The sequence below is a fragment of the Akebia trifoliata genome, chromosome 3 (assembly GCF_017979445.1).
Source record: "Akebia trifoliata isolate Shusen 1 chromosome 3, ASM1797944v1, whole genome shotgun sequence".
Taxonomy (NCBI): Eukaryota; Viridiplantae; Streptophyta; class Magnoliopsida; order Ranunculales; family Lardizabalaceae; genus Akebia; species Akebia trifoliata.
The window spans coordinates 16,222,201-16,235,885 of record NC_141377.1 but is presented as its reverse complement, the minus strand read 5'-3'; the positions used below and the strand labels follow the sequence as shown (position 1 = coordinate 16,235,885).

General features: G+C 35.1%; 1 protein-coding gene and 1 long non-coding RNA gene across 2 annotated transcripts; one reads left to right on the top strand and one right to left on the bottom strand.

The window, feature by feature from the left end:
* Positions 1–1,312: 1,312 nt before the first annotated feature.
* On the bottom strand, positions 1,313–4,078 carry LOC147406065 (cytokinin hydroxylase-like). Its single transcript, XM_086432751.1, has 5 exons — positions 3,756–4,078; positions 3,425–3,654; positions 3,088–3,329; positions 2,557–2,938; positions 1,313–1,847 (listed from the first exon to the last, which is right to left on the bottom strand). Exons 1-5 carry the CDS (start codon positions 4,024–4,026, stop codon positions 1,425–1,427), a joined length of 1,548 nt encoding a protein of 515 aa, XP_086288877.1. The 5' UTR covers positions 4,027–4,078; the 3' UTR covers positions 1,313–1,424.
* A 1,917-nt stretch (positions 4,079–5,995) lies between these two features.
* Positions 5,996–7,174, top strand: LOC147406064 (uncharacterized). Its single transcript, XR_015175759.1, has 2 exons — positions 5,996–6,098; positions 6,954–7,174. It is a non-coding gene; the product is annotated as an uncharacterized LOC147406064 (long non-coding RNA).
* Positions 7,175–13,685: the final 6,511 nt, after the last annotated feature.

The window sequence follows — 13,685 nt, the reverse complement described above, 5'->3', positions numbered from 1 at the left end:
TAATTGAAGCTGTGAGTTTGCTAATTAAGTTGGTTAAACTTTGTGATTATTGATATCATGGCCTTGAGTTGAAGACCCACCATCGATCACCTACTAATTACTGACTTCCAACCCGCTTGCTTATAAATAAAAGTTAAATCAAGAGAGTTGATATCCACTCTCACTACCCCAATCTACCTCTCTTTTATTTTGGCCTTCCTTTCTTTTAGAACTTTCAACCTATATGTTCCTTTACTATAGGGTTGTTATTTGTCTTTGAAGCACATGATTAATTAGACAACTCAAATGATTTCTCCTTATCTATCACTTATTAGGATTATTTCTAATTTTCATAAATTTTGTTGATTTCTACTTCTATTGTCTTTAGTCATTCAATTCTCATGTCTGCAGTTATGTCATTAACATTGTATAATTATTTTTTTAATTGCCTAAATTCAGCCCCCAATAAAATAATTTAAGAAAATATGCTTTTAATGATATTTTTATTAGAAAAATATGATTGAAGAAGCACCTATATTCTGAGTGGACCACTTCTTTATAAGCAAACACAAAGGTAGAAAAGAAATAAATGGACTGAAGGATATAAAATGAACTGCAATACCTTTCTTCTGCCCTACCTTGGGTGCTTCTCTTCATTATTTTTATCTTTTCTATGGACATTGCAGGGCTTATCACTTTCCTCCCATATATATTAATTTTATTGAACATCAAATATCAAAGCATAGAAAACCTTTTTTCTTCCTTTGGTGTTGATCTTCAATTCATTATTTAATCTTTCCTTTTGGTGGGATGAACAGAATCACTGGTGTTGTAAGAAGATGATGGGTTTGTTGAAGAGGTTATGATAGAACCAAAAAGAAGGTGGGGCCTAATATATTTTTTAAATTAGCCTAACTTGGATATTTTCAAATTTGAAAGCTAAGCCCCATCATTATTGTAAATTTATAGGAAATCAAACAAAAACCTTTCCCCTCCTTTTTTTTGTTTCTCTTCATTATTTTATCTTTTATATGGGCATTGCAGGCTTATCTCTTCTTCCCATGCTTCTCTCACTCACTACTTTCCTCTCTCTTATTACACTCTTTAAACTAATAAACAATCACAATTTCATTGATGGTGGTTGGGATCTCTAAGCATCATTGAAAATATTGATTATAACTCAAAAGGAAACTCAAAGGTTGCTTCACTCATTTTATTAATTAATTTATTTTTCTTTAGTCTTCACAAATATTTTTTTTGAAAGGTAGTCTTCACAAATATCATTCCTCATATAACTTATGAACATTTTTTAAAGAGAAGAAAGAGGGGGAAAAAAAAAAATCAATCACAAACCTTTCTCACTTAAAAAAGGAAAACAAAAAAAAAAAGAAAAAAGGAACGAAAAGTCCAATCTCACACTAACTCATACATCAAACTGAGCTTGTTCATGGGCTGAGAGGTTTCAAATAGATTTGAACACCATGTTTTGGCTTAAGTGTAAGGACAATAACTGGGGCATGTCGGTAATTCTCAGAAATTTTGAAGCTAAATTGTGAGATCAACATAGCTAATATAATCTTAGCTTCCATTAGAGCAAAAGCTTGACCCACACAATTGCGTGGCCCTGCTGAAAATGGCATGAAATGTCTCCCTGGAGCGAATGATTTCCCTGCAAATCTTTCTGGTTTGAATTCGTGCACGTCTTTCCCCCATAATTCCTCACTATGGTGAATTGCTAGTACTGGTATCCAAATAGATAGCCCCTTTGGTATGTGAAGGTCACCTAATTTTATATCTTCAAATGCCATCCGAGGTAGGAGAGAAGCCGGTGGGTACAGCCTGAGTGACTCATTGATCACCATGTTCAACTGCAAAAAAAAAAAAACATGTTCAAACATCTTAGTAGTAATTCCTTTTTATGATTTTATGCCAAAAACGTGATCTTAATTTGTTCATCATTTAAAAACTTGGTGCTGTAGAGAGATTATTTGGTATTTGAGGATATATCTAATGTACCCTTGCGAATATAATGTATGATGACCTGATCTGTAATTATTATGTTCGTGATTGTTTTTTAATTGAAAAGGGAGGGGTCCCTCCAAGGCTCCAACTCCAGCTTACTAATTAAACATAAAATAAAATAAAAAAGTTATATTGCCACACCATTTTTTCTTATAGAACACCAAAACGTGAAATTATGATTTTTTAATGACTCCATCACTTCTTCCTTGGAAGAAATTCTTCAATTAAAGGTTCCATGGAAGAAATCGGAGGTGGGTTATTGTCAAATTGTTTCCCTTCCATCCATCCATATCTCTTTCTCTCTCTCTTTCTCTCTCTGCTTTCCACTTTTATTTCCTAATCCCAAGTTCAGTGTTCTATATCTTTATTTGGTGTCATGTATAATTTCACTAAATGATATCCGATAAAAATTAAAGCCGGTGTGACAATATAATAAGTTCTACTAATTAAGTAAAAATATTCAATTTAGATTTTGGGTCGAACCCCACAACTTCACACTTGATTTGAAATATCATGGGTTAGCTAGACCTCAAATATTTTCTTAATTATGCTCACCAGAGTGAGCTTTGAGAGTTGTTCGGGTGAGGAAATTTTGCCGTTGCAGACTTGGTACACCTCGGCCCGAACCTTATCTTGCCAAGAGGGATTAGTAGCAAGGAGCATGATAGTCCATGTGAGAAGGAGAGCAGTGGTTTCATGCCCAGTGAAAAAAAATGTCTTGCATTCATCCATGAGTAATTGAAGGTTTAAGCTGAACCCACAACTCGCCTTTTTCTTCTGAGTCTCCGCGAGCAACATACCCAATAAGTCGTTACCGTATGATGTGCTCCGACCAATCTCGATGCAATCTTTTCGACTTTGGATGATCTCCATCAATAGTCTTTCTACCTCCATCTTCAGATTTTTGATATCTCTATTGAATTTGCTAGGGAAAAACCTAAAGAAAAAATAATTATTTATAGTATAGAAAACATTTGAACTTATAAGCTTAATAAAACACGGATATTGTAACTAACACAAGAAAATGGCCTTACTGTGTTAAATAGTATAAAAGCACCCACAGTTTAATCATTGAAAAGGACTCACCGGCTTCCGGGGAGGCATAAATGGCGGCTCGATTGAGCACAGAGATGTTGTAATGATGTAAGGAGATCAAATATCCGCTTTCCCTTCTCATAGCTACTATCGAACTCAGTCCGAGATATAATGTCACCAGTGAGTCGAGTCATATATCCCCCAATCTCGACTTCATTTTTGCCCGATTCAATTACAGCATGTAATGATTTTAGCATTTGCTTGGTGCATTCAACCATATACCCCACATGACTCTAAGACATGAATTGCAACAGTTAGAGGATTTACAAGTAATTCCATCTATCTATCTATCTATCTATCTATCTATTTAGCTACCTTAACTATATACCTTAAGCTTATCAGCCATGAATGCTGGGGCGACTATATGTCGCTGATGATACCAGTCATCGCCATTAGCCATTAACAAGCCCCGACCGATAAAATGTTTTGATCCTTGTTGCTGTAGCCATGATTTTCCTGAGAGGTTACTGTTCTTAGATGAGAGCAGTTCCTTGATCAGTTCGGTTTCAGTCAAGCACATCCGAGGCTCACTTCCATTCCAATATATAAACCGTTTACCTGTGAATCACCAAAACAAGACATATGAATTCAATCTCAAGTTCACTACTGAAATCATAAAATGCAAAATAAACTGATACTACATATACATAGTTACATACCATACTGTTTAGACCAAAGAACATAATGTGGTAAGAGACGACTAACGATGTCATGGTGAATGGATTGTATGTCATTGGAGGTGGCCTTAGCAACAAGTGAAGCCATGTCGATTAGGTTTCCGACTAGAAACCGAGGTTTCGGGCCATGGACTCCTTGTCTCTCCATGATTTTCTTGATTCTTATTGGTGTTAACCAGTAACATAAGATGGTAACAAAGATAATTCTGATAAACAAACAAAGAAGACCCAACAATCCTAACAGCACAATCATGGCAACAAACTGATCTAAGAACCAAAACAAATTGAGATTGAAGAGAGATTTATTTGTGGGTTTTAGGTTTTGATGCCTCTAGAGAAAACCCCCAAGAACCCTTTATATACCCTTAAGTGTAATGTAGTCGTAGCATACTACTTTATATAGAATAATATAAGGGTTATACGGGTGAAGGATCTTTTTGTATTGTGGAAGCTGGGATCTTTTTATATAGAATTACAGCTTAACCATCCCTTAATTCTAAGAGAAATATATGATAAGCCCAGGAGATCCTCTCGGGCCTCAAGGCCCAACCCACGTTACATGGACTAATGCCCAAAAGCCCAATTGCTAGCCTTCTTCTCAGCTGTAGTTATCTTATTTCAGTATTATTTCCTTTCCATGTATTTGCTGGTTTACTTTGGTTTCATTGAAGTTCATTGCACGTGTAGTGGGTGACTGAATCTCCTAAAGACTCGGATGCCATTAGCTTAATTTCAGTTATTTCCTTTGTTCTATAAATTAAGAGGGAAGGCAATGAGAAAGGGAGATCAGAAGTTATTATATTTGTGGTTCATTCTCACCCATGGAGAATACATTCTGTGTGTTTGTCGTGCTTGTACTAATTGAAACGTATCATTGGTATTAGAGCCAGGTTCATGGCGACAAACAAGGAACACATAAAGCTTCTAGAGCAGGGGCTTGGAGGAGTTCAAGATGGAATGCAACGGATGGAGGTGGGAATCACGGAAAAAATCCAACGACTAGAGGATACCGTTGCAAGACTATCTGAAGTATTCCTTTCAAGCAGAAGATCACCTAGCCACAATAACTATCAGCATGAACACTAGAGCAAAATAGGGATATAGCGACCCTAAACCCTAAACCCTAAACCCTAAACTATCAGCATGAACACTAGAGCAAAACTTGTCGCAAAATAGATAACAATAGACATCCGGGCCGTTGGTGGTCATTGCGAAAACCTCCGACGTTATATGTATTACCGACGGCCAACTATTTGTTATATATGGGACTTATAGCGACAGCCGCTATTGGCCGTCGCTATAGGGTACTTTTTTTGAAAAAAAATTATTAGGTCTTTAGCTATGGTCACGGGGTCGCTATAAGAACTTTTGAAAAATAAGAAAATTTAATTTTACACCTGCCCCCCTCACATGTTGCTGATTATTGGAGATACCCCTATATTTTGAAATTGATGACCTAGACTCCAACTAGCAACATCAAAAGACCCAAATGCCCCTCGTCTTCAACTTTTATAAATCTAACTATTTTTTGAACCATTTAACATCATATAATCGGGAATTCAAACATAAGTCTAAAAAGGGAGAATTATTAAACAACTACTCATTATCATCAGAAACAATTGAATGGAAATTACATCATTTTTTCACAATAATGTAATCTCAAATAATGATGGAAATCCATTTTATGATTTAAAAAATAATGTAAACAAGTCGTTTACGATATTACCTTCATAATTGTAGCAATGAACCAAAACATCAACAATCCGCAAATGAACGATCCTGAGTTAGGTTACACGAGAAGGAAGTGGTCCCACCTACGTAAGTCAAAAAATGAACACAACATTCAAATGGATATCACACATTGAAAGCAAGTTGAGAACCCCTCCCTAATGAAAGAAAAAATCCATTCCCCATACATAACATTCCTATTCGTTGAATGGGTTCACTTTAGATTCAAGACATTGATGAGTAGGTCAGTCACATGGATGGATGGCATGTTAGGGGAATCAGAGGCCATAGGCATTGATGAACCTCATGTTTGTTTTATGCAAAATGTTGCTATATCACATATAGAAATGAAATCACATGGAAATTAAGTAATCTGAGATAACACTCAAATGCAAGACATGAGCAGATTAGTTACTAGAGATAGAAAGAGAGATGGTGAAATGTATCAAATCACTGAGAGAGCAAAGCCAAACAAAGAATGTGAAATAATTAGAATTGTCCCCTTCGCTCTAGTTGCCTCTGGTTTGAAAGATCACAATAGGAAAGTTTGATGATCTCCCATCTCATTCGTATGTTTGACGATCTCCATCAAACCAGGTTAGTCATTCTCATCAAATCAAAGTTGGTCATTGTTGGAGTTCTGGGACTCCATGAAACTGAAACATATATAGTTTAAATAGATGAAAACCTCCTTTAGGAAATTATATATAAACACTGTTGAAGATGAACATGGAATTATACATTTAATTTTTTTTTAAATGTCATCCAGGCCCTAGAGCCCTAGGAAGAAAGCCCCTTGTTACTTGCATTAAACTACACTTTGACCTAATCATCAATCACATCTGTCGTCCCATTTTCCATAGAAATTCATACTCGAACTGTTTTGTTTACATTTCAATAGTTGAAACCTGCTGAACAATAACCTGAAGTTCACATCTTTAAGGTGTTCGAAGTTAATGAACACCACTATATTGCATTTGGGTTCTTATCCAATCCAAAATTTCCAAACAATCTTCACGTCTGATAAAATGTCTACAAATGCCAAGAACTTATTGAGCCTTTCGTCTTAAATAATGGAACTACATGGTATTAGTGATGTCAGATTTTACCTATTTTTGGTACGATAAACATGCAATTCAGATATTTCCCTCTGACTCTATAAATCTTTCTTCATTTTAAGTGATTCTGGCACCACTGCAAGTTTCCTGTTTGGTTATGATATGCATCATAAATGAAGTCGAGCACCTTATCCAGCAACAAATGTATTGGCCACAGATTCTATTTGAAATTTACTTCATTCAATCCATAAATATAAGAAACTATATAAAAGAAACTAAAACTATACCAAATTTATTGGAATAAGAAAAATAGAAAAGACCTCACAACAGAACAACTCTAATATTATAATTTGTTTCAGATCTAACTTGACAAAGATATGTTCTTACATTTTAGGTGATTGGAGGCATTTTAAGAGACCTAGCACTGCATCATGAAAAGGATCAAGGAAAGAAGATCAAGAGGGTTTGGACAAGTAGAATGAAAATAAATGATGGCATTAGTGAGTATTTTGGTGTGAGGAAGACCGAAAAGGGTGTGGAAAGAGATTACAAAAATAATTGAAATGAACTTTAACAGAAGATATGGTTCTAGATGAGAAAAGAAAAAATAATTTTGTTGGGGGATTAGAGCAATACAATGGTGTGTGGGTAAGTTCAATCAATCAGGCAGATCATCTATCAAATAAAATATATTGAATTTTTCATGTGAACCCTTCATGAGAAAGAAACCACCTCCTCACCCCTTCTCCCACCCTCCTTAACAGGAAAGAGCATGTTATGACCTTTTTTCTTCCATTGTTTAAGAATCAATGTGTTCATGGTACTTAAAAGTAAGAGAATCCGTTCAAAGACTCGACTATCAAACAAAGGAATACAAAGGTTGACTTACCAAGGGTTGTGAAGCATCGAGCTAGTGATAAATAAGCTCATTACGGAACCACGTCATTTGCTTTTTAGCGAAGTTTCTATATAAAAAGTTCAAGAAAGAATTAACTCCAACACAAAAATGCAGGTACTCATATCATGAAGAATATCATGATGAGCTTTATGAAGTTCGAAGAGCATATAAGCACGACATGCAAAATAAAATTTCTTAAGTCCAACATAGAGGCATACAGAAAAGTGAGAAAACCAATGGGTAGATGTGGTCCACAGAAATTGTGATGAATACAGATCCGCACATAAACACATCCAAGTGATTGAGTTGGGTACTTTGGAAAAATACTGACTTCATCGGATTGGATTTCAAATTTACCCAAACAAATACAATATTCATTTAAGAACAAATCATCTTTTATAAGCATATTGTTAGCATTTCTTTATATTAATGTTTGATAAATCCTCCAACCAAAACAAGAATTCAATATCTCTTGTGAACTAAAACTAGAAATTATATGAATGAAACAAGAACAAATCATCTAGGTGTACTCCCTTTAACAATAAAATGAATGGATTAATATTAAATGCTATACTCTTAAAGAAGAATAAGAAATACCTAGATGCTTTTTGAAATTTAGATAAAAAAGAAAAGAATTCACTAGGAGAGTTGCTACCCCCTTGTTGTCGATAGTTTAGTAGATACTCCATCGTTTGAAGTAATAAATCATATACATCAAAATAAACCCCTAGCAATAATCTTTTTAACTTGTAAGGTAAAATAGAACTAGCCAATTAGGATCAAAATATGCAAAAGGAAATAGGAAACTAAATCGAACCAAACCAACCCCAACATACAGAAACTTTAATAGAATAAATCGTGTACAAGGAATGAATGTGTCATTTACTAGTAAGAGATGACTATATGGGTGTACTCAAAATGTGTCTTTTCACACAACAAGGAACACACATCCAATTAAAGAATATAAGTATGAAATTCAAAAATCCAAACCCTGTCAAGAAATATGCTTACTAGATAGAGCCACATTCCTCATTAAATAAAAAATATTGACTGATAACTTCCATAATACAGTAAAAATTATTCAAATATACAAGGTTCATGACTAGAAATAACGATGACTAACCTTGATAATCTCAAGGCTACGCCTTAGACAATACCAATCATTGGAAGGCAAATATTGAGCCCTTGGATCACCTGCTTTCACCACCAACTGCACACCTGCATCCCAGTCCCCATTCCTCTGTAACTTTATGAGCTCTGAGAACACTTCGGAAGCAATCGCTGGAGAAGCTTTTGGAACTTTTGGCTTTCCATATAATATACCTTTCACTTTAAAAAGATATAACATCGTCATTATGCAGCTGTTAGTTAGGTCTTCTATGAACTTGCTGGATATGAAGAATCCAATGTAGTGTAAAAGCACTCGAAAGTTTCACGAACAACGCAATATATATATTTTTTAATGCAATAAATAACAATTTAGTTTTCATGTCAGACAAGAAAAACCCAAATTACAAAATAAGTTGGAGGTAAAAAAATGATAATAAAAAAGAACTTTGATCAAAATTTTTTGGTGTTCTGCTTTTGCAAATCAGATCCAAATTACATTCATCATTCCCTAATCAGATGAAAACAAGAAAGTTAAAACTAGAAACAATATGTAATGATGGATGGGTTCAAAATCAAATGGTGCAACAAAAAATTGGCATAAAAAAAGTGGATGAGACAAAATGTCATTTGGCCAAGTTTGAAAACACTACTCATTTGCAAATGCTGCAATTTATGATGGGGAAGTGCACATTATCCATATCATGCATGTAAAAAAATGGAAGCAGTTGACACTACTTGAAAAATCATGCAAGATCAGATGCCACGTACCTGTATGAGTAGAGATAAATTATGTCAAGCATATAGTGGTAGGCAATTTCACTTGACAAAGGGAACAAAAAAAGTTGGGGTGCATAACATAAACTGAAAATTTTATGTTGCAAAGAAGGAAATCACAGGTGAGTAGAATTGACATCCTTGTTTTTGCAATTAATTGCATATGCCTCATTTGTAGATGGATAACATGTTTTTACGCAAAAATTAATCATGGTTCTAGGGCTCAATGAATTGGGAAAAAGCTAATGGAGTTCACATAAAATAGATTACATTTAGAAATAAATTGGGAAAAAAAAGGATCCTGGTAGCTTTGATTGAAGTTCACAGAAAACAGGAAAAAAAATCTTCTACTAGTTCCACTTTTTTTTACACATTAATTCAGTCAAAAACATAAGCTGTCAGCTTCACACATGCATTTCAGATCAAATAACACCGAATTGAATCTAGTCAAATAAACTCTCACAATCAATTTTGAACTTAAAGACTCTAAACTTTACAACAAATGGATCAAAATCCAACCAGAAACTTCACTCTAAACTCAAATACATGTTCAAACTCTTCGAAATCGTAATCGAGATCACAGATTCAGCCACAAGGACAATAATGTTATCGATTTAATTGGTTTGACTGAAAAAATAAATATTTGAGTTCAAATTCAACTGGAAAAGGTACAACTCATGAAGAAATCCAAGCATTAAAGCTCAATTAAGTGTGATAGAGGTAAGATTCGAATGCAGAATCACATACCTATAAGAGAAATTTCTGCTATTTTGAGATCAAAATGGTTTATTGAATCCATCTTTCTAACTTAGATTGTGTCGAGAATCACACAACGTGAGTCAAAAATTGAAACCCTAATGTAATTTAGGATTTGAGACGGTGGCAACGGTGGCAAAGATTCTAAGGTCACTGATGAGGAAACAAAAGAGAAATTAGAGATAATCCAAAATCAACTCACAAAAATACAGAGAAGAATCATAGAAAAAATAATTTTTTTTTACCCAGTTTGCAGGATTTTTTGGCGATGGTGGCAGCAAACACTTTGAACCTCGAAGAAAGAGAGAGAGAGAGAGAGAGATAAAAAATGAGAGAGAGGCGATGGTGGCAACATAAAGAGATTTCGAACCTCAAACGAGAGAGGTTGACAGTTGGGAGTGAGTACTAAGAGAATACCATAGCAATGACTGAGTTAGTAAGCTGTGAATAGCTACTCTACTTCAACGGCTAGGTGGTGACGATCACTAATTTTCGTTGCTATAAATCCATTTTCCTGTAGTGGAAGGACCCAACCGAACCAACCGAGATACAAACAATAACACTCGGTCAAAAACTTCCAAGATTGAAAAGCTGGAATTCCTAATCCTCTCAAAGGTTCCACGCAAGACTATCAACATGAATTTGAATGACTTGGGAACATGGTTCGTAGGTAGACCCAAAAAGCTCTCATGGGTACGTTAATGGGTGGCTTGAAACTAGAGGTAGCCGACGGGATAAGGATGTTCAAGTCTCAATTTGTAAAAGAGGAAATTAGCTTGGCAAAAATGAGGGACGACCAACTTTCGAGACAGAGGCAATACGCACGGCCAAATGCCTTACAAGCTTCCGTCAATATAAGTAATCCCAATCCTCCCTAAGGTTCCACCAAGCAACAATCAGAAGACTATCTTGGGATGAAATGCATAAATGAAGGGCTCAAGGATTGTGTTTTTAATTGCAATGAAAAGTTCACCCTTGGACATAAGTGTCAAGCACCATAATTGATGATTATAAGAAGATGTAGCGCAAGAGGAAATTGGAGGGATGAACATGGCAAGGGAAACACCCGAGATTGGGGAAGATGTCAGTATAAAGGAGCCTGAGATCACTGTACCTGCTCTAACTGGATGGACCATACTGAAAGCTCCCTCGATCCGCGGGGTGCGCAGATCCACTTTTGACCCTTGAGGTTTGGGAGTCGCCACCTAGTTATTACGGTCCAGGAATCAAATATAGACTCGAAACGGATAAAAAATAACTAATCTACTAAAGAAAAAATTGAATCCGGGGATCACATTACGGGGTTGGAAGGTGTTAGGCACCAACCTCGCCCGACCAATGCCGGTCTCTACTTATCCCAAATAAGACTGCATTGCTAACAAAAAACCTAGATAAAAAAAAAAAAAAAATTTTACCTTCGAAACGTGACGATTCTATTCCTTCAGATCTGATAAAATCGCTCATTGTACCGTACTCCTTGTTTTGTTCTGTCTAAGGATCTGATTTATGATCTCCGAGGTAAGGTATCTCTTTCTTGGATCTGGATTCTTTGAATTTGTTATAGATTTTGGGATATTTTTGAAGGACTTCTAGGTGTTTTTCAAGCTAAAATCGAAGTATGGGTGTTACGTAAAGAGTTGGGACTTCAAAATTAGGGTTTATGGGAGGCTAGGGAAGCTTTTTAGCCTACTTCTCTTAGGGTTTATTATTTGATATGAAAATAGGGTGTGAGGACCCCTATTTATATATTTTTTTAAGTGTTTGTTTAGATAGAATTAGTGTTTAATTATAATTCTTTTAGTTAGAGTTATATTTTAATTAGAATTATTTTAGGTAAAATTATATTTTAGTTAGAATTCTATTAAATAGAGTTACTATTTAATTATAACTCTACTAGGATTTTGACTTTTGGTCTTATTTGATTGACTTTAAGATTTTGACTTTAGTCTTACTTGATTGACTTTAATATCTTGACTTTGGTCTTACTTGATTGACTTTAATTTTGACTTTAGTCTTACTGGATTGACTTTAATATCTTGACTTTAGTCTTACTTGATTGGCTTTAATTTTTTGGAGAACCCCCCTCTATTATATCTTTAATTCTTTGGATCCCCAAATGGAGGGGTCCTTGAATAAATATCTTGGCAACCATCAACAATTTTGCCTGAGAGCCTAATTGCTCAATTTTTTTGGTTTCAAATTTTAAATTAATTTTATTAATGTTTCACTTTAATTATTTAATATTTTATTTATTAATTTCAAAATTTTTCATTATAAAAATTATAAAATTACCGTTTTACCCTCAGAGAGGACTTTTTGTGTTTCAAGTCAATTTTTGATGTTCTAGGATGTTTTAGAATCGATTTTTCGTAAGGAATTCAATGTAAATATTAGTTTGTATCATTTATGAAATTTTTTGTGTGAAATGGTCGTGAACTTTATGAGGGGCATTTTCGTAATTTTATCAAATTTTGTGAAAATTGACGAAATGATTTATTTGATTTCGCTTTGTTATTTTATGTGTTTGAATGGATTTTCCTAAGCCTAACGTTGGCTCTAGGGATATTTTAAGATTAGGGGCATTTTGGTAATTTGATCATTTTTTAGTGATTTTTATAGTAAAGCTTCTTTTTGTCTGCAAGATGATGATTTCTATGTTTCTGGCGTCATATTTTCTTAGCGTAGGGTGGTTCCTACAGTTTTGTCAGTTTGAGATACCTCATCCGAATTTTTGAAACACATCTGGTAACAAAATAAAGTAATGGAATAAACATCCATCATTGGGAATCGTTGCGATTAGGTTGACGAGTTGATTAATCAGACGAATGCACAAATGGGGTGTCTACAGATGCCCCTCTTTGACAGAGGGTTGAAGCAAACTAGATAGCAAATCTATTTTGGTAGATAGTGGGATATCCGAATGCCAAAGCTAATGACAGTTCATTTTGCAGTCTGATTTAGCAATTCGTCGGGGTGTTCGGATCCTTGAGGGTAAAGCTCTCACTGGCAGTGTCAGAGCCTTGAATTTTAGAAAATTCTCCTTGACTGATGTAACAACTGTGCAAGTGTGTGACTTAAAATCTGAAATAAATTTTAAAGAGTTTAAGTTGGAACTGAGAAACATATGAGCATAAAATGAATATAAATTGAGCATAATTTGAGCATAATCTGAGCATAGACTGAGCATAAACTAAGCATTACTGAGCATAATCTGAGCATAATTTGAGCATAATTCTGAGAAAACCCTCGGCAGTACTTGAGCATAATTTCGAGAAAACCCTTGGCAGTTACTGAGCATAATTCTGAGAAAATCCTCGGCGGTAACTGAGCATAATTCTGAGAAACCCTTGGTGGTAATTGAGCTTAATTTCGAGAAAGCCCTCGACGATATCTGAGCATAGTTCCGAGAAAACCCTCGGCGGCATCTGAGCATAAGTTCGAGAAAGCCCTCGGCGACATCTGAGCATAGTTCCGAGAAAACCCTCGACGGTAACTGAGCATAATTTCGAGAAAGCCCTCGACGACAACTAAAAAAATTTCGAGAAAGCCCTCGGCGGCATCTGAGCATAGTTTCTAGAAAATCCTCGA

Excerpts from the sequence above, each read along its gene's own strand:
- LOC147406065 (XM_086432751.1), bottom strand. The coding sequence starts at position 4,026 with ATGATTGTGCTGTTAGGATTGTTGGGTCTTCTTTGTTTGTTTATCAGA. Across the intron at positions 3,655-3,755 it reads TCTTTGGTCTAAACAGTATG|GTAAACGGTTTATATATTGG; the intron begins GTATGTAACTAT and ends GGTGATTCACAG. Across the intron at positions 2,939-3,087 it reads TTATGCCTCCCCGGAAGCCG|GTTTTTCCCTAGCAAATTCA; the intron begins GTGAGTCCTTTT and ends TTTTTTCTTTAG.